General features: G+C 36.6%; 1 protein-coding gene across 2 annotated transcripts in view; it reads left to right on the top strand.

Moving 5' to 3' along the window:
• Positions 1-22,247, top strand: part of nAChRalpha4 (nicotinic acetylcholine receptor alpha4) — a 40,676-nt gene that overhangs the window by 11,597 nt on the left and 6,832 nt on the right. Inside the window, exons 3-8 of one of the 2 annotated variants that reach the window (XM_034973628.2) lie at positions 2,456-2,636; positions 7,140-7,255; positions 10,778-10,946; positions 14,086-14,222; positions 19,246-19,392; positions 21,455-21,649. In XM_034973628.2, coding sequence (XP_034829519.1) covers positions 2,456-2,636; positions 7,140-7,255; positions 10,778-10,946; positions 14,086-14,222; positions 19,246-19,392; positions 21,455-21,649 — 945 coding nt within the window. Of the gene's footprint in view, positions 1-2,455; positions 2,637-2,690; positions 2,872-7,139; positions 7,256-10,777; positions 10,947-14,085; positions 14,223-19,245; positions 19,393-21,454; positions 21,650-22,247 lie in introns of both variants that reach the window. The other variant, XM_034973629.2, reaches the window with a different exon arrangement.

Consider the following 22,247-nt stretch of genomic DNA (forward strand, 5'->3'; position numbering starts at 1 on the left):
CACTCGGAATATTATGTAAATAATATAATAGGTTTATTGTGACGGTGACAAACGGTGCTTAATGGATGGATAGCTAGCTCTTTGTTCTACCATTGTTATATCAATTAAATGATGATTTATTTTAAAAGTAGAAAACCTTCAGTTGTCTAAAGTCAACTAAATCTATTTATGGCAATCGGGGAGGGAACTCCCCGCACAGCCGATAACCCGGTGCGGGCGAGCGCGGGTGACGTTACGGGGCCTCCCCAGCCTTATATCCGATTGGCATATCGACCTGACGTAGCTAGGTGATATATTACAATGTAGACCTGAATAATATTAGAGACGGCGCGGCGGCCACTTTTGGAACCCTTTCAAATTCTTATTGTTTTATTTTTTATAGACATTAGTATTCGGATTTTGAAGGTTTAATTTAATTACCACAAGTGTTTTTTGGCCGGGGAGAGGGGCGCCTTTCGAACATACCTACAAAAAATAAAGCACACGTGGGTTGTTCATTTGGTGGCTCGGTAAAAGCGTTTCATTGTTGATATTCTCGCATAGCTTCTCTACTACAAGCATCATATTACTGTAGATAGGTACACAATGCTGCGCTTTTACTTACTTTGATTTCAAACTAGCTTATGCTAGCGACTTCGTCCGTGTGGACTACACAAATTTCAAACCTCTATTTGACCCCCTTAGAGGTAGAATTTTCAAAAATCCTATCTTAGGGAATGCCTACGTCATAATAGCTATCTATATGTCTAATTTCAGCTCGATCCGTCCAGTAGTTTGAGCTGTGCGTTGATAGATCAGTCAGTCAGTTAGTCAGTCAGTCAGTCAGTCAGTCAGTCTTTTCCTTTTATGTATTAAGAAGATAGAAGATAGACTTCTTTGACAAATCATTACGTAAACGGCTAGTAGTTATATACTATGGAAAACATTTTTTAGGGTTCCGTAGTAAAATAAAGAATCCTTCAGTTTCTCCTCCTTTATATGTGTGCCCGTTGGTGTCATAGCAATTTTTATTATATTTTGAGTAGGTAAAATTTTAAGCGTGTTATTCACCAGTGTTAATAAAAGACAAATTTTTAACCTTTATATTGGTTTTAACGTAAGTATTTTTTCCTGGCACCCCTTCCAGTTGGACATGATAAATGACCTCTACAATAACCTTGCCATTTTTTCTCCCCTCCCTTCTAAACTCGGGCGCCTTTCTGAGATACCTATTAACATTTTCCCTTAAACTCCCAAAACCTGTTCGAATTGCTTCCTTCGTTTTCCACATGTACCTACTTTATATATATTATAACTGCGTAAACCCTACTTATGCACGGATTTTCTCTTTCGTCACGATTTCATTTTCTTTGACATAGATTTACTTATATTCCGTGTTTTCTGTGTTGAAATTGAGAAAATAAAAGGATTCTGAGGGTTGGCTCGTAGTAGGTATCAATAGGTAAATGCTTGCCAAGCCTTGTGCAAACAGATTTCAATCACAATCATTAATTATATCTAAGTCCTCTTTTTTATTCACAACTTATTAATATAATAGACAATAAAACTAGCTGACCCGCCCCGACTTCACTCGAGTGAAATTTAGAAAATTCAGCGAGGGAGTGGAATTTTCAAAAATCCTGAAGCAGATATTTCCTCATTGAAACCGAAAGCCCAAAACTTGAAAAATGGCAGATTTTATACAAATTTCCATCCCCTATTTAAAATCCCTTGTTAGTGGAATTTTCAAAAAAATCATGCACGAACTTCGTAATTTTTAACGAAGAGTCTAAACAGCAATTTTTATTGGTATAACTTAGAAAATGATGTTTTTTTACAGAAGTTTCTTACAAATTTTTATACCCTATTTAGGGGTGGAATTTCCCATAAATTTAGTCTTTGTGGGTGCCTATAGGTACTATTATTTAAAAGAAATCTAATATCAAAAACATCTAACTTCAAGTTTCTAACCCCAGCGACTTAGGCTGATACTTAGATCACAGTCAGTCAGGAGTCACGACAAGTCTTTTTAAATGTAGATTTATACGGAAAATCGTAATTTATATTGTTACATACACATCGACAGTTCCCTAGTACATCAACACATCATAAATTGACATGTCTACCAACATCACATTATATACAACACCAACCGCAAACTTATAATCCCAATATTTTCTCTTTCATCATTATTATGCATGTGTTGTTACAGTCGCGTTTAATGATTGAATCAAAAATATAACTGAATCGTAATAGTAAACTCAAAGAGATCTAAGATAACTCTAAGATATGAACTCTAAGATATTTGGATGTCTCTGTTGTATTCATAGGTACCCACACATTCAATAATTACAATCAGGGACCAGCATATGTTCACAATCGACGCCGCAAAAGATGATCCTAGAACACACATTCGTGAAACAAAGGTCTACATGTAGGGCGCGTTTCGGCTTGTAAATGTGCATTAATATTGCAGTGCCGACGGCAACTTCGAGGTAACGTTGGCGACCAAGGCGACCATCTATCATCAAGGACTGGTCGAATGGAAACCGCCCGCGATTTACAAGTCTTCCTGCGAAATAGATGTGGAATATTTTCCTTTCGACGAGCAAACGTGCGTTCTTAAGTTCGGTAGCTGGACTTACGACGGATTTAAGGTAATAGAATGGGCCTCTCCCGGCACACTGGCTGACCGCATTGTTTGTCCGCAGCGCCGACGGCAACTACGAGGTGACGCTGATGACGAAAGCCACGGTGTACTACAACGGCATGGTGGTGTGGCAGCCGCCCGCCGTGTATAAGTCGTCCTGCTCTATCGACGTCGAGTTCTTTCCTTACGACGTGCAAACCTGTGTGCTTAAGTTAGGCAGCTGGACATATGACGGCTTCAAGGTGACGCCCCGCTGTTCGCCGCTTGGAGCCGCGGCGCGGGCCGTAGCGTAGGGCCCGCCGCCCGGGCCGTGTCCATGCAGTAGCTTGTTGGCTCGAACGTTTTTCGTCGTGTAATTAATATTGTTTTTCTAATCGTGTGGTATGTTGATACAGTTCATACGTATTGACTGTTCATGACGGTGCTAGGCGATGAGCGCGCGTCCGACCCGCCGCCCGCTCGCCGCCTCCGGCTCGCTCCTTAGCTGTGACATGTTGCAAGTTAAACACGTGGTGATGTTTTAAGTATGTGGAGTAGCAGTATGTCAACGTGCGTGTCCACGAATGCTCCAGAATATCCACGATCGGTTCCACTTAGTTCGAACGGCCTACCTCGCTCGTCACGGAAAGGTATAAAATTTTAAATGTCAGGTGATATGGGATGCAACGTCATTCACTTTTATCCTTTTCCTTACATCCCTCAAAACAAAACCGTTCTACGAGTCACTCAAAAGTTATACTTATTTTATTGATTTTGTGGAATGGTTTTCCCGTGCTCTCCTTTAGCTGGCTCCGCTCGCGCCAACACACAATGGATTACACTAACAGTTGACACGAATGCTTGTTGCATGCTCCTCTGTGTTACACACTCTACTCACTGCATGTCTACAGCTTGGCTCCAAACCAATTGCATTCCCGATCACGACGGCTAATGGCCACAAACCGTTACCTATACACAGCTTTACACAATACCAACACGCGGACAGTTGAAGCACAACACAGCGTCTTGAGTACTTTCACATCTTGGCTCGTTATATGTATGTTGGAGCATTAACGATCATAAGCATATTTTATACCTTTCCCTATTAGCGACTTTAGTGGCTGTGAGAATTCGGTGTCGCTGACCATTGCATGAGCGTCTTGTCATTACAAAACTATAACAAAAGAATACCATACACAGTTTAAAATTAGCCGCGCCAACATTAGAGCGATCATTTCTTCCAACGAAACTAGTCTAATCAGAAAGAAGGTTTCATTGGACGAAGACGATCTTGCATGCACTCGCTACACAAGAAAACGCTTACGCCGTATTGCAACAACGTCTACGTTTAGTTTATAGCAGGTAAAGAGTGGCTCTGAATTGTGTTAGTATCTTGTTAGCATTTAGAGAGCGTTGTTGTGGTAGGGCGCTGAGCAGAAGGACAGACACGCGGCTTCGCCTCCCGCGACTACACACGGCGACTTTTGGCCGCACTGCGACACACACATTCGCGGCGGAGCCGGTGCTTCCGTTCTCCTTGTATTTTGACGAGTCACAGACATGAGACAATGGAATACGTCACAATGGCGAATGTTGCACGAAATATAAACCAAAGTTACCGAAACGGTTCTTAAGGAGGCCTCTGTCATTACTCGTCGAAAACTAAAAGCTCGTAACATTGTTCTAGGTGTTGTGTTTCGCGTTGATGTTAATTCGCATGACTCCGACATATTGCTGTTACGTGTGGTCTAAACATAAAACTAAACTGAGTCAATACAGGTACTTGACACACTCTGTGGTAAGATGTTTCAGTTGTATTTTAAATAATTGCAAGGCGTCATAATTGTCGAAGTTGTGGTCTACCTTTTGCAGATTTCAGATTGTTTTTCCTTTTTCGTACAGGTTCACATTGTGTGACAGGGGGCATGTATGATAAAACTAAACTGATAAATAAATGCAATTAAACTAACCAGTTAACTATACTCGATAAAAGAATTAATTAACTTATATTAAACATTAAATAAGAAAATTAGTTCACGTTAGAGCAAAATTTGAAAATTATGGGAAGGTATGTATTTAGTGGAATTAAGAAAACAACATTGAAAAATTATAAATAAGTATATACATTTTACTCCAAATTTTGCTCTACGTAAAAATAACCATGCTGTTTTTATATTTTATTAATTAAAGCGTATTATATATTGTCGCCAAATAGTAGGTAGGTATGTCTGTGTTGTGTCATTATAATATATTTTTTTACATTCTGTGTTTGGAATTTATATTACTTTTATAATTTTCAAGGCCCTACTGTTTGTTCCCTTAAACGAATAAAATATTTGATGAGCACATAAATATTTTGAGTGAATAATATTAGAATATATAACCATCTCGTATAAATTTTATTTTCATAAAATGAAATAAATGCATTTATTATTGAGAAATTTTCTAGATTTAATTGAAATTTTGTGTAACTTTTATTATGAAGACAGAAAACAACGTACAAAAATTAAACATGCGTTACTATGCGGTCCGGCATAGTCTGTTACCTTGGACGATTTAACCTATGGACTTGTAACGCGCCTAATATTACGAATAAAAATTTCTGTCACTTTTGGTGCGGGACGAGGAAACACTACATAGACAACTTGACACACTCACTCAACAAAGTTTTGTGTCATTATTAACACACACATATCTAAATCTTCAACACTACTACATTTTACGCACACTAATAAGTTATATACATCAACATACAAAGACATTACGAGTGTAAGACAGTCAAATTGATTTGCGATGCTACCGTATCGATATTTTAAAATATATCGATAGTTTTTCAGAAACAAAAGTAGAAGTAAGAATTTATTACTCGTATTTAATTACTTAAAACCAGTGTTTGGTCAGCGTAGCGTATTCTTGCATACATTCACCTCACTTAATAGGTAATTATCCCAAAAACTAATAATGCAACGTAAAAATAAGAAAAATATTTATTAAAAAATATGCACATACTTTTTTAATTATTTTATATCATTTTTAATCTTTTGTATTTTTTTATATAACGAAATTTTCATTTAAAATTTCGATAGTGAAAATGTGCTTATTAATGACTTATATTATTATATAATACAAAATAAACCTGACCGCGCAAAAGCCTACCAAACATAATTAGTAGGTATATCAATCAATAAAATGTTTTTTTCTTTCCAATCAATCATTTATTTATTGCACATTGGGTTTACATGGTAATTCCAATATGGTGTACTCTTTGTCCAAAAAAATTAAATGTAAGTTATTAAATATAACACGTATTGCCCTTACAAATTAGCAATGCAAAAATTTTCTCAATACCTGCCGCTTTTACCCCACAGCAAAATTCCATAAGACAGATATGATACTATGAAAATAAATTAGTAAACACACACGGTGGCCTCTTCTATTTTTAACACGTCATTGTGGCTAATTCCGTTGTACATAATCTCTAAACTAAACTAAAATGGCACGTCTAAATCTATATTGCTATCCCTGTCATAATGTTGCTTGCGGTAAAGGATAGCACTAGATTTAGACCTGTTAATTTAGTTTAGTTTAGAGATTGTGTACAAGAGAATCAGCCCCAATATTTACCATTAGGTTAATGTTATGTACATTCTTGGCGATTTAATACATAAATTTTATACATTTCGCGCCTATCACTAAAATTGCGTTGCTTTAATTTTTTTTTTAAATGTATTAAGTACGTGAAATCACATAAATCGACCAGTTTTATTACAAGTATAGGTAGCGAAAAAATTGTGGTAATTAATAATAACTATTCTTTACTTGACTTGAAGACGGTAATTTAGTCGTTAATAATAAAGAAAATGTTTTCATCGATATCGATAATCGAACCGCAATCACTATCGTACTACTACGTAATTTCATGCTGTTCACGCGTATTCAAATTTTAACCTAATTTGTATATATCGAGGGTTGCAATTGTTTAGAAAAAACAAAATATAGTCTCGTGAGGAGTGTGACTCGTTTCTACCGAATTATTACGTACTCAATTACTGAATCGGTAAAGTTCTCGATTGTTATTTTATTATAATAATTTATGTAATTTAATTTGTAGAAAGCGTTTATTACACCAAAAATACTTACTTATGAAATGAAATTCCATCTTTTTGTAAATTTGATGTGTTTGATTTGTTCTTGCACTCACTAACGGCACAAACAGGCATTTTTCACCCAGCGTGTAAGACGTCGTCACACATCGAAAACGATTCTGACAATGACAAAATCGATTCCGCAAACAGTGTTTATAAACGCAGTGGATTAAAAATCCATTACTATTGACAGAGGGGAATAATCATGCGAGGCGCGTCCTTAGGTTAAATCGTCCAAGTCTGTTACTTATGGATAGGTATTTTATATACCTCAAGGCATTTATCTGATTTTTTACTGAATTAACTGACCATACCTAATGTAAGAGGGCCTTGATTTAAAGTTTTACGAATTACGCTTAAGTATCGGAATAAGGGTTTGTGTACAGGTGGACCTCAGGCACATGGATGAGCAGGCTGGTAGCAACGTGGTGTCCGTGGGAGTGGATCTGTCAGAGTTCTACATGTCCGTCGAATGGGACATCTTGGAAGTGCCAGCTGTAAGGTTTGTAAAAGTTTATGGTCGTAATTTATATTAGTAGCATGCATGCGTTGTTACGCATGCATGCTACTCAATCCATGCTACATGTTTTAATCAGTAAGTATTTATTCAAAATGTATTCAATTATGTATTCATTGAAAAGGTATATATACATACTGTAAACTGTAAGATTAGATTTCCTTCTAGTCTGTGCAGTGTGCACGGCTAGGGCTCTCTTTAGCGTTCAGGTATGTAATCTGTGGAGTTGTTACTTGGGAGCGCGTCTTTTACTACGTAATACAAAACTCGCCAAATTATAGGAAAAGTTGATAAAAAGTATAGTAATTTATGTTATGCCAGCTTATGCTCGTGATTTCATCCGCGTGGATTACACAAATTTCAAACCCCTGTTTTTACACCTTTAGTGATAGAATTTTCAAAAATCCTTTCTTAGCGGATGTTTACGTCATAATAGTTACCTGCATGGCAAATGAGCCATGTAGTTTGTGCTGCGCGTTGGTAAGTAAACTATATCAAGTGGGGTATCACATGAAAGGGTTTCACCTGTGCATTCTTAAACAGATATTTATTTATTTTTATGCGTCATAGTTTTTGAATTATTGTGCAAAATGTCGAAAAGTACAACTGTAATACGGAACCCTCGTTGGGCGAGCCTGACTCGCACTTGGCCGGTTTTTATATGGAACACTTCAAACAATCGTTCCGAATAGGCAATGATAAGATTTTTATCGATGTTACTTAATAACTCCGTCAAATCTAATCGATTTTGAGATTTTTTTACAAAGATGGTAAATCACTGAAAAGAAGAAAACCTGCAGACAAATCTCATCTTTTGGCCTCGTCACTTTGCTGTCGAGAAGTTGTCGAGTCTTGATACCAGTTCAATACCTAACTAAATACCTAGTGTAGGCGATCCGACATCCGTTATAGATAATAATTGTATACATAGGTACTAATGGCGTCTCGAGTCTCGACTTAACCAAACTCTATTTATAGTACCTACTTAGATAACTATTATTATTTATTAATTCATGGCCTTCGATCACATCAGTAGGTATCACTAGCACAATACATGTACCTGATTAAAATTTAGTAGGTAATGCCTTCTTTAGATTTCTTGTCAACGAAATGGACGACTGGGATTGGGATGTCATTTCGTTTAAACTTATTTTTTAGTAACGACGCCACTGCCCACTAATGCAAAAGTTTTGTATTCACCGTAGTGACGTTCTATAAGAATACAAAACTTTTGCACAATTTTTTAATAACGACACCACCGAAGTGACGTTCTATAAGGTGTCGTTATTAAAAAATTGTACCGAAACGACATCCCAGCAATGGAGTCGTTGACAAGGTATCCTTTTTCGGCCGTTACCCATCACCGGCTCACTACAGAGCACGGGTCTCCTCTCAGAGTGAGAAGGGTTTGTCCATAGTCTACCACACTGGCCATGTGCGGATTGGTAGACTTCGCACACCTTTAAGAACATTATTGAGAACTCTCAGGCATGCATGTTTCCTCACGATGATATCCTTCACCGTTAAAGCAAGTGATATTTAATTACTTAAATCGCACATAACTCCGAAAAGTTTTCGGCAGTATTTCAATCAATTTTTAAACCATGAGCCAAAGACTAAATTCAATAGTTTTACACGTCCAATATGTTAGTGCATACTGCATATAGAGGTCATTAAATCAAGGGAGGTAATTAACACAACAATTAACCTGTGCGATCCAATGTTTGGATTGAACTCTCGTATCCTCTTCAATACCATGAATTTACAATTCGGCATTCAGTGTTCGGCAATTGACATACCCACATTTGATTCTATTCGGTGCAAATGGGGCCATAAAACGGTTTCCACCGCGAATGGATATGAAGTTCCTCAATAATATCCCTACAATACCGCTTGCGGTATTCTTTTCTTTGTTATTTTTCCGTCTTCGGCTTTTGCTGACCTACCGATAATATGTATAATCTTAGTACCTAAGTACCTACCATATAATAAAAGGTACTTTGTATAGTATTATGGGTTGAAACATGTGCGGATTGGCAGACTTCGCACACCTTTGAAAACATGGAGAACTCTCAGGCATGCAGGTTTCCTCACGATGTTTTCCTTCACCGTTAGATCAAGTAATATTTAAATGTTTAAAATGCACATATAACTCCGAAAAGTTAGAGGTGCGTGCCCGGGATCGAACTCCCGACGACCCAAATATGAGGCGGACATATTGACCACTAGGCTATCATGGCACATGTGACATTGAAGATGATAAATTTAGTGAATTGTAGGTACGTAGAATGATATCATAATATATATTTATTAGTGTTATTATAGTAGGTATTTACGAGGATTCGTGTTTTTACGAGCCACTCTGTGAAATTGCTCATGCATACTTCTACACTTTATTTACTTATCTCCTGACATAGGTCTGACGCCCTGTAAGCTATTCATATATATTTATGTTTAAGCATACATTTTGTACACTATATTGACCCTGTTGAATGATACTATTGAATGATATTGAGAGAGAAAGCTAAATATTTTTTATTACTTGATGCCCCCGACTTCGTACGCGTGGATTTAGGTTTTTAAAAATCCCGTTGGAACTCTTTGATTTCCCGGAATAAAAAGTAGACTATGTCACTCTCCAAGTCTTAAACTATACCCATGCAATAAATCAGGTCGATCCGTTCTTTCCTTGCGACGTAATTGAAGGACAAACCAACAAACCAATAGACCAACAAACAAACAAACACACTTTCGCATTTATAATATGGGTAGTGATTCAATAAATTAAGTTTTCAGAACACATTTACTACCTATTGTAGAATAAAATATTTCTAAATGAAAAATATGTTGGTAAGTATATTGAACCTATTTAAAAAGATATCGAGAATAATAATAATGCAATCAACAATTTGTTGGTCGAAGTAACGAAAATTACGAGCACTAAGATTGAGAAGAAGTAAGTTGAAAACAAAATTATAATATCATAAATATATCCATTGCCTATGTGCACCTGCGCTGCGCGGCGGTGCAGTTAGGACGTCGGCCTCCTATTAGGGATTCCGGGGTTCGATCCCGGGCACGCTCTTTTTGGAGTTATGTCGTTTTAAGCAATTCAATATCACTTGCTTTAACGGTGACGGAAAACATCGTTAAAGCAAGCATAATACTTAACTAGCTTATGCTCGCGACTTCGTCCGCGTGGACTACATAAATTTCAAACCCCTATTTCACCCCCTTAGGAGTTGAATATACAAAAATCCTTTCTTAGCGGATGCCTACGTCATAATAGCTACCTGCATGCCAAATTTCAGCCCGATCCGTCCAGTAGTTTGAGCTGTGCGTTCATAGATCAGTCAGTCAGTCAGTCAGTCAGTCAGTCAGTCACCTTTTCCTTTTATATATTTAGATTAGATTTAAATTTTATTAGTCTGAAACATTTTTACTAGAAACTAAATAATTAGTTAAGGCTAGCCATAAGTATTATTGTAGCATTTTTCTGTCAACCAGAAACGAGAAGTTTTACACATGTTGCGACGAGCCGTACCTGGACATCACGTTCAACATCACGATGCGGCGGAAAACGCTGTTCTACACCGTGAACATCATCATCCCCTGCATGGGCATATCCTTCCTCACTGTCCTCACATTCTATCTACCCTCCGATAGTGGCGAAAAGGTAAGCAAACTTACTCAGTGTAGCTGCTGTAGCTGTGTATTTTTTAATTTATGGACTAGCGCTTGGCTGCAATCAGACCTGCTGGCAAGTGAAAATGCAGCCTAAGATGGAACGCGCATGCCTAGAAGATGCCTATTCATTCTTGACTTAAAGGTACTCATACTAATATTGGAGTGGAAAACTGATGCTGGAAGGGTGTTTCGTATCCTAGCGGTTCGAATTAAAAATGAGGAGGTAACAGCTGGACTAAATTATGAGTCGTTGGGCGCAGGGCTGAAACCTATTTTGAGTATAATACACAACCCGCAGCAGGGTCTTCTCTGTTTGGCCTAGAAACGGGGTCCGCGACGGGCCTCAATGCGAACCGTCGTTGGCCGACAAGCTAATATTAATAGCTTGCTAATACTAATACATAAGCTAATGTTAATAAAGAAGTTTTGAGGGGCGGAGACTTGATGCGCCACGTCCTCTATGCTAACGCTGTAAGGAGACATGATATTTATTTTTAGTGCTATTCTATTCTGCAGAGAATATTCTGAAAGAGAGAATACTTATTTTAGACCTGACAATTTATTTAATATAGAGATTGTTTAAAACAGAATTAGCACTTTTGGGTCCGTGTCAACTTACCAGTGTCCTGTAAAGCTCATGTTGAGTACCCGAACTGACCTCTTTTCATTATTCAGCGCTTCTTTTTAAATACGCAAAATGGCCCTTTTGCCTGGAAATTGATCAACTGAGAGCGCTCGAATTAATAATAACTCAACTCAAAATTGTCCAAAAAAATCGCATAAAGTGCGGTAATGTGGTTGTCTTTATAACAGCAGACAAAATAAAATTCTTTTTCATCTCACTAGCTCGGACAAGCTTATATTAATAGCATTGAATTGAAAATAATACTCTCTTTCAACCTTCAGTTTTATGTACCTACCAAAATTTGTGTGCTTCGCACGGCTGCAAAATTATTTGCATCTCGTATCTTTAAGTGCCTCGCTACAATCAGGAATCTAAGTATTTTTGAATATTTTTTCAATCTTAGAAGGGTTCTCCTTCGTTTACTCGGTATTCAATATACGTTGAATACTAAGCACTCGAGCCATGTAAAAACTTTGCAGCCTTGCGTATAAAAGTGATACATAAGTAATAAAGTATGCTATACGTTTAAAAAAAAATACTCGTACATAGTCTCAGGTCATGGAAGTAGGAAGTATATTTAAAGGTCTTTGAGTCAGGTACATGGATTTATAAAATAATAATTCTAAGTATAAAGCCATAGATTAATTATTGGTTTCGCTATGTATAAAGCATTGTATAGACCATACCAGGCTTGGATGAATGATACCAGGTATAAATTCTGACAAAAAAGTGTCATTTTATCTTAATTTTTTTTACAGCCTACGAATAATAAAGGAGGGGATATTTTCATCTTCACGGACACTTTTTGACGTCCGAAACTTCTTGTAATTTTTTCATCAAAGTTTTGAAGCAGAGAAACAACTTGTTGAATCATTATGTATAAAGCTTGGTAAAGCTCCCTCTTGGTACCTAATTGGAGAGATGCTTACAGAGCTTACTTGTACTTACGAAAATGAAACAGTAAGTTACGTAGGTACCTAGTGAAAGAGATCTACTAAATATATACCTACGTAAAGTGCGAGAAACGCGGGTGGTTTTTAATTGATTATTTCATACCATAATTTTGACTCGCCCTGGCTTCGTTCGGGAGAATTTTTTTATAAATCCTTTCTTATGAGCATATATAGCTGTACTTACGTTATAAAGAAAATCTTCACGCAAAATCTCGAGTTAGTAGACCCAGTGTTTGAGCATTACGTTGATGTCAGTCAATCAGTCTTTTATCCTTTTATATACCTATGTATATGTATTTAGATAGATGTTCAGCAAGACTAAGTAAATATAAATTCTGTTTATAGCTCTTACTATAAGATAATAATCGCTTGTAAAACTTCCCTCATTTTAGTTTATTTTGTTTATTGAAAAGAAAAAAAAAATCATGGATGCTAGCCTAACTCTATTGGGAATGTCGATTGTCACTTACGACCCACTAAAAACCATTTCCACTCTACCGCTCGATTTTTACCACCATTATACATACACAACCACCACACCATTATACATAACATAAAGAAATAAAAACTGTAAATAAATAGAAAATGGTATTTAGCAGGCTCTGGTTTGGTATTTGACTACGGAACGCGAAAAAATATTTTATCCAGGTATAAGTGAAGCATTAGAAGCAAAAAAACGATAACGACATCATTACGTAGCCCGTGAGAAATTGGCCTAATTTTTCTTGTTCTACTTCACATTTTTAAGAATCTCAAATTAAACAGGCATCTATAATTCTGTTGAACAAATACCTTCATATTTGAACTCGTGTCCACTGAACTTAAACAGAGAAGAAAATTTGGAATAACTAAACAGTATTTTCTCTATTGCAAAATAATAATAATAATTGAAAACCATTATAATAAAATGAATTTTTCAAAAAAAAACAGTCCCTTGATATTTAAGGCTAGAGCACATTGTACATGCCTGGTATGCATGTACGACTGTTTTTTTTAATTCGAAGTTGTTTTTAGCAGTTTCAATTTTGTAGGGTTCCGTAGCCAAATGGCAAAAAACGGAACCCTTATAGATTCGTCATATCTGTCTGTCTGTCTGTCCGTCCGTATGTCACAGCCACTTTTTTCCGAAAGTATTAGAGCTATACTATTGAAACTTGGTAAGTAGATGTATTCTGTGAACTGCATTAAGATTTTCACACAAAAATAGAAAAAAACAATAAATTTTGGGGGTTCCCCATACTTAGATAACTTACTTAAATAGTATCTATTATTAATTTTTATATAACCATAAATATATTTATATTTCGGTGTATGCAATTTATTTAGTATACCCGCTTACTTTATTTATTGTATCTTCCACCGTTTGGTTACTTGGAAGAGATCGCTCTTTTAGCTATAAGGCCGCCTATTGCACAACTTATTAAGTATCTTGTAATTTGCACCATAGAAAATAAAGTAAATTAAGGAAACGCCATAGTAATATGTTAAGATGTAAAGTACATTATTTTACTGTTCGTAAGTTTATTTTCAATGAATGTGTTTGTACGCAGGTAACGCTTTCGATCTCGATCCTGATCAGTCTGCATGTGTTCTTCCTGCTGGTGGTGGAGATCATTCCTCCAACGTCGCTCGTTGTGCCTCTATTGGGAAAATACCTCATATTTGCAATGATTTTGGTTTCAATTAGGTAAGCAAATTATTAATTTATATTATTTCCTTTTCAGTAGGTCTTATAATTTGGCCCTTCGAATGTTACAACTTAAGTATAATACGAAGTCGTGGGCTTCAGGTATGAAATAGTAATCTCTATATATACGTATAAAACACAAAAATGTTTCTACCTGTGTCCGTTATAGACTTTGAAACCATCCAACCGATGTGCCCCAAATTAGTTTCACTAAAAATGCAATAATACGAAGATGGTTTTAGACGTATAAAAATGCATTCGGCAATTTTTTTAGCGTAGTAACACACGCCGCGTATCCGCTAGTAATAAACAAATAAATAAATAATTTGATTTGAAAAATAAAAGAACCATTTTCTTTTTCACAGAGTAGGTAAAGAACAATTAACGAAACAAAAAAATAACAATAAAATTACCAAGCTGATGGGGCTGGTAGCCCGCAGTGACGTGGCAGCATAATATAAACAAACATGGTTTGAAATATTATAATTATACCTGTCACGTAACGTGGTAATGTAATTCCCGTTACCGTCACCATTAGGTATTATTTATTGCTCATGACTACGTCCGCGTGGAATTTGTTTTTCTTTTCAAGTAGGTACTTACTATTACTATTATCCTGCGGGACCAATATATTCATTCACCTGGGACAAAAAAATAGTCAACAAACCCACATTCTTGGTTATAACTTGAAAATACTTAACCTTCTAGGGGCTAGATTTTAAAAAAAACGTGAAAAAAGTTTTAAGAATACCAATTTTCATAGGTAGATGTACTTAAAAATTACAGGCTTTCATACAAACTATCGTATTCGATTTAACCCTCTTTAAAAGGTGCAATTTTCAAATAGGTATCATTACTTAGTGAGCGCGGCCCACACTGTTAAAATTTCAAGTTTGGCCTGTCCTAGGCTATGCGTTTTTAGATCAGTCAGTCAGTCAGAACAAGTCTCTTTAGTACCTATTTTTTATGAATATATAGAAGACATGATTTTAGATCTTAAAAAGCGCTTTCAAACAAACAGACTGGGCGTATATAGTGATAGCGATAAGATAAGGGTGATTTCCTGTGGTATAAGATTTCGTGACATGATTTAGCCATCAGATCACATACCTACCACATCAAAAGCAAGACAAGAACATTATTACAAAATCGTAACACGTTCTTTAGCAATTTTTCGCAACCGAATATCGTGTGTAACAGAGATGGACCATTTCACAGGTAGCATGTGAAAATTTTCAAGAAAATCCTTTTCATGTGTACCTAGAACTATTTTAATAAGTAAAGCAGCTAGCCTTACTTATTAAAATAGTCTGTGAAACATCACGACGCCAAATCTCGCAAGTTTGACAATTATTACATTTAACCCTGCTTTATTTTTTCGTACGCGCATGGTCTTTAACCCGAGCCAAGACAAGAGTGCGCGAGCAAGAACACTCGCACCGCTTCGTGTCAGAAGGAGAAAACATCTAATTTTTACTAATTTTCCTGATTTGATCGTTTTTTATAGGTATTTAGCAAGTGCCCAAATACTTGGGAAGTGTGCAAAATCCACTTTCCGTGAAAAACCATCTGTGAAACATAAACGCTATTGATTTTGATCACAATTCAGTCAATTGTAAGTGCGATAATTTAAAAATCGCCTGTGGGATCACTGTAAAGAAAATAAAATTCACCAAATTAAAATTATTTAAAAGAAGCTATAATGTTCATCTCTATAGTGTGTACATATATGAGACTTCTGTAGGTTCTTATGTTTTATGATTCTTGACCCGAGCGTTGAGTTGACTTTGCGACGTGTTCTCTCATAACTAAATAAATGAGATTGTAGAAAACGAAAATAAACAACAACTTTAGATTACCTACATGTTCCTTTCTATAAATATGTAATCATAAATTAAATACAAAAAGATATAGAAGAGAATGATCCTGAGATTTTGTGAAACTTATTAGTCCTGCCGTAAGAGTATTTAACTCTTATCATACAAAAGCATGACTTATATGAAACTAATATAGGGGTTAAATAAATAAAAATGATAACAAATCATAAGAAGAGCCTGTTTTTATAGATATCGAGACATGTTCAGCTAGCACAAGACGACTGAACGGTTCGGTGCGTTCGTCTGTTTCGTAGAGCGCACCGCACAGTACGGTCGCACCAAATTTGATCGTCTGTTTATACGACATTCTATGTAATGAGGTTGTACAGGTCTCAGGTCGGGAGACCTATACAAAATCATTACAAAATTGCTTATAATGAGGTGTATACGTCGGGAGACCTGCCTATATAACTTTATGGAAAATGTTATTGGCACTATAGAAATTACATATGTAGTTACTTACTTGCATTTTTTTTCTGATTCTTGTTTATCTAAGTATAAACACTTTATGCACTTGAGCATAAAAAGTAGATTAAGTCCGCTTACAGCCAGCAGTCGCGTAAAGAAGAACTTGAAAAGAGCATGAGAAATGAAAAATATATTGTGCTAGGTTTATACTGCAGTTGCGTATTTTTAGGGTTCCGTACCTCAAAAGGAAAAACGGAACCCTTATAGGATCACTTTGTTGTCTGTCTGCCTGTCCGTCTGTCTGTCAAGAAACCTACAGGGTACTTCCCGTTGACCTAGAATCTTGAAATTTGGCAGGAAGGTGGGTCTTATAGCTGGCATTTGTAGAAAAATCTGAAAACCGTGATTTGAGGTTACATCACACAAAAAAAATTAATTTGTGGTCATAAACTAATAATTAGTATTTTCAATTTTCGAAGTAAGATAACTAAGTATATTAAGTGGGGTATCATAATATGAAAGGTCTTCACCTGTGCATTCTAAAACTGATTTTTATTTATTTTTATGCATCATAGTTTTTGAGTTACAAAATGTCGAAAAAATACGACTGAATTACGGAACCCTAGTTGCGCGAGCCTGACTCGCACTTGGCCGGTTTTTGGAATGTGGCACGACCACTTATTCATAATAATATAGACGTGGCTAGTCCATACTACGTCCTCTGTATAATAACTATCTAATGCCACATTCATTGAGGGATATCGGACCGTCTCCGCCACTCGCCACTCCTGTATGAACCGCACCTTAAGTTTCAAGTTTCTCTTTCCATTATCTGAAAAGCACAAAGTTCACATTTGTTCGTAGTACATTCACCTCACCTAAATACCCCGCTGAGCTGAGTCAGGCACAAGCCGCGGAATTTCCATATAAATTAAAATTCGGCATTTAAACCAGAAATTTGATTGCCTAAGTTTGTGTTCAAAGAAAATTACAGCCGACGCCTTCCTTTTCTAACTTTTACCGTATAACCGTGATAACTTGATCTTATCGCAAAGGGACTTGGGATCCGTAACTCCGTTATTTTGTTATAAAAAGATAGAATAATATTTTTCGCCAATAAAATACAACTCCATATTGCCAATAAAAGACACGTGATATATTTTGTTTCTTCTCTTTAAACGTGATACTTATAGATAGGTATTGTAATAGGTACTTAACTGAACAAATGTAATCGAACTTTTTGTATTATAGAAGTTCGATTTGCATTAAATTAAGTACACACTTATAATTATATAGGAATACTTAGGCTAGAAATGAACCTACAATCCAATTAGGTAACGACATTTCAGTTGGAAAAATATTTTTGAAATATCTATACCTACCTGAATTTTAAGAAACTAGGAACCTCATTTTAGTCATGCCTTATAATAATAAATTGTAATCACCAGTTATGAACTCAATCTTTAATGGTAAATTTTCATCACTATACCTACCCATATATAAATGCGAAAGTATGTTTGTTTGTTGGTTTATTGGTTTGTCCTTCAATCACGTTGCAACGGAACAACGTATAACTAAAATACATAACGGTAACAACTGGCACTAGCCAGTTGTTACCGTTACCGAAGATTTACAATTTTCTTATATATAAATAAAAAATCAATGTTTGTATGTTTCTATTCTACGCGTTGCTTAACCATCAGCTTGTGATGATACTTTGGTAGGGTGATCCGAGGACGCCTGAGAGAGTTTCTAGCACAAAAAATCTAGATATTTATATGAATAAAAAATATATTTTTGAAAGTTCTATTCATGCCGGGTACAGCTAGGCGGTATTATAAAACTTCAAAAGGTAGTGAAGTAAGTTTAAGTAACAAAAACTAAAATGCTATCCAAATTACAAAATAAGTACTTAAGCTCTTTTGGTTATAGTGTAAACTTTTGTTGTAGGATAAACTAGTGAGTAAAGGCTGAACTTACCGTAGTCACGTTCAGTCGTAACAAGATATCGGTAGCACTTGCAGGCAGGGTAAATAAGTAAACTGGTTACTCAAGGCCTCCGCGCTCTCGTACATAATTTTATCCTCACCGCTCGCAGAATTGAGCCCATATATCTTGATTAACTGCTATCATTTAGATAGAGGCTCACACCCGACCGTGTAATGGCTGATATAGATAAATTGTGACCAAGCTTAGGAAATGTTAATTAAGTGAGAAATTTATCTATAGTTAGATAGAAGTGGGTTCCAATGTGGCTAATTAGGAGTCATGTTAAGATAGCGCAAGTTTAACTTTAACTTAACAATTGAGTTCGTTGGTTAAACGATATGGCTCAGAAATATCTAAGTCAACGTATCTACAGCTTAAACCGCTGGGTTCAGAAACATGAGATTTATATGTATAGTCCGTGACAGGTTGAGATAGCAATCGGGGTATGAGGCGCCCCGCACACTCGCATGTTACCTGCGCTCGCCCGCACCGAGTTAGCGTGAGGGCTGTGCGGTGTGCGGGGCGCTTCCTCCTCGATTTCCTCCCCGATTCCCTCCTGAATATCTCGTGTCGCGTACTATAGGTTAGAACACTTTTTAGGTATGAAGAACCATATACCTACTTATATGCCCATTGAGATATGAATTTCCAACGGGATAATGTAAAAAACTTGAACCAACGCGTTGTGTCTCGGGAATAACAACGTTGAGCTACCTGTGGACTTAACAAACTTAAGACTTTTGTTGCAGTATATGCGTTACGGTAGTCGTGCTCAACGTACATTTCCGGTCTCCGCAAACTCATCGCATGGCGCCGTGGGTTAAGCGGGTCTTCATTCACATCCTGCCAAGGCTGCTGTTCATGAAGCGACCGCAATATAAATTCGACACGACGAGGTAAGATAACAAGAACATACCTAACAAGAAATTCGTAGTCAGTAGTAATATTATGGAGAACTCTCAAGAACGCAGTTTTCCTCACGATGTTTTCCTTCCCCGTTTGAAGCAACTCCGAAATGTTAGAGGTGCGTACCCGCGATCAAATCCCGGAGGCCGAACGTCTAAACTACCAGTGTATCACTGCTTAGACTGCATGTAAAAGCTCTGTTTATGTTTTATTACCGAAATGTTATAAACCTATAAGAGGTTGAAACCCTACACTTAAGGGGTAGGCACAAAGTTGATATGGGTACCTACCGACTTACAATTAATGTTGGTAACTCTATCTATACCTATACTTATTTATTTATATCATCATTGAAAATCTTCCGATAGTGAGCGATATCGGCAGAATCTGTCAGATCAAAAATACATACATACTGAAGACTGGTAGCTGAATGTACAGTTTTCAAATAGTATCCGTGTATGATACCAACATGTTATATGATGGTCAAAGTTAACTATTGCAATGAGGTCCAGATCGAGTCGACAAGCAAATAATATAAACATCATTATTGTACTTGACTGAAATCCTTACACCAACTCAGAAAAGAGCTTACAATTCTCAAACGACTGAACATATTTACATAAGACATAGCTATAAACTATCTCGATTGAAGTGAAATTGAAAAATCATATCAAAATCGGTCTATTCATTTGAACATTACGATGCCACAGACAGGCACAGACAGAACCATGAAAAGACAAAGCGGTCAGCTTTTTCTTATTTCTTATATATTTAACTTAAACATCATTATCATCCCTGTTTACGTCGGGGTTAAAGTCTTTATTATATATTTAGAAAAATTACCTACAACAGCCATATAATTTTACTACAAAAAAAATATTTATTTAAAGAAGCTGACTTGCCACGGCTTCGCACTGATGATCTGAATTAATATCTGCTGACGAAAACGTGAATAAAAATCCGATGAATAGGTACTTTTTGTTCAGATCGGCAAGGCGACCTTTGAGCCGCCATTAAGACTTTGTGAGATTAGCTCTTTCAATAAGATGACGGGCGGATTTGTATTAAACTATGTTGAATTTCCATTGCATTTAGTATTTAACAATAGAACAGTCAAAGTAAGCTATACGTGGAAGTGCACTATGGCTCAATTTGTAGATGTTCTGTAACAAGACGAAGCAATAGACAGGCGGGCCCACTGCGGCCACAGATCGTTATGTAAACGACTCTCTGTAGCGTTAAATGCGGCCCGGCCTCTTTAAACATTCAGCTAAAACCTACATAAACCATCTACTTACTATTAAATGTTTCGTCGTGAAACGCAAGTTTGAAAACTTTGTTATGTAAGTGAAACTTTCTAATATTATTTTAAGCCTTCCTTAGTTTAAAGAACATCATAAATCTTCAGAAAAATTATTTATTTACTATAAATAATGTTGCACATAATATACGATTGTATAATTGTATGGGCTGACCTCATGGGTCAGATCTTACACTTTTGTGAAAATTTATAATTTTGCTTTTTAAAATTTATAATTTTAACAATTTTTGTAAGTATGTTTATGTTAGTTTGTACTCGTAGTTTAATTAGTGTAATTGGCTTTATGGCCGTTCTAATTAAATAATAAATAAATAATAATAATAATAATAATGATAATAATAATATTTCTTCCAATTAGTGTTTAGTTTAACTTACTACAATAATTATTGGTTTTTTCTTGTGATATTATGTAGCTCGTGATTTTTGTAGCACTATGCAAGCGTAGTATTATAAACTGCGTAGCTCGTAGACCTCCGCTACGTAGGTAATAAAATTATAGAGGCAGCTTTGTGGCTTGGCAGTTGGCACTCATATTGCGTTTTTGACCTATCTAGCTGACGAGATAAAATTACCACGTGTTTCGCCGGACGCAAACTTGCGCGGCAGGCTTGATCTGGCTTGCCCATGTGTTTTGAATTTTTGCCTATAATAATATGTTATACTAGCAGGGTCTACATCGATTGAGTAGTATTAGCAGGCAATTCACGTAGTAAACTATCAGCGTGTCACAGGTCGCGCTTCACTACATGCGGCGTGGTGGTGCGCTGCGGCGGCGCCGCGCGGCCGCTGTACCCGTACCGGCTGGCGGCCGCCGACGACGACTGCTGCGCGCCCGGCGCGTGGCCGCCGCCCGCCGCGCCCGCGCGCCCACTCACGCGCACGCCTAGCAAGGAGGATTTGACGCACACCACTTATGTGCAATCAGGGTAAATATTGCTATATATTTGGTTTCACAATGCCTTAGCATTATTATTCGCTGTGCAAAGCAGTTAGTTCCTTTGTAGACTCTAGAGATGAGTGGGTCAATTTTGGTAATTCTTGCAGCAATAAATTCGTTTTAACCTTTTTATTTATAATCGTCATTAATTGTCATATGAAAAGTACCTACCTAATATTTAAGTCCACGGTCCGGCGTAGGTATACCGCGGAGTAGAGTGGAGCAGAGTCTATTTGAACTCAGCTTTATTTGCTTTGACGTACGGTTGTGTGTAATGAAAATAAAACATGTATAAATTCAATTTAGTGATTAGTTGATATACAAAGTTTAGTTTTTCCCAAAAAAGACTGCGCCTCGGCTTCACTCCACTCTGCACGTGGGCACTGTGCCGTAAACTGTTCAATCGATTGAAATCAAAAAATATAAGTAGGTACATAGGTTTAGACCACATTTTATTTTAATATTAAAAGATTTAAAAAATCTTCAATATTTTATGGAAATCAAGCAAGAAATATAAGTGATTTCTGTATCTAATATTCCGATATTAATATAGGGCTTTAGGTGAAATTGTCCTTCGGGAAATGTCT

Source organism: Maniola hyperantus, chromosome 12 (assembly GCF_902806685.2).
Source record: "Maniola hyperantus chromosome 12, iAphHyp1.2, whole genome shotgun sequence".
Taxonomy (NCBI): Eukaryota; Metazoa; Arthropoda; class Insecta; order Lepidoptera; family Nymphalidae; genus Maniola; species Maniola hyperantus.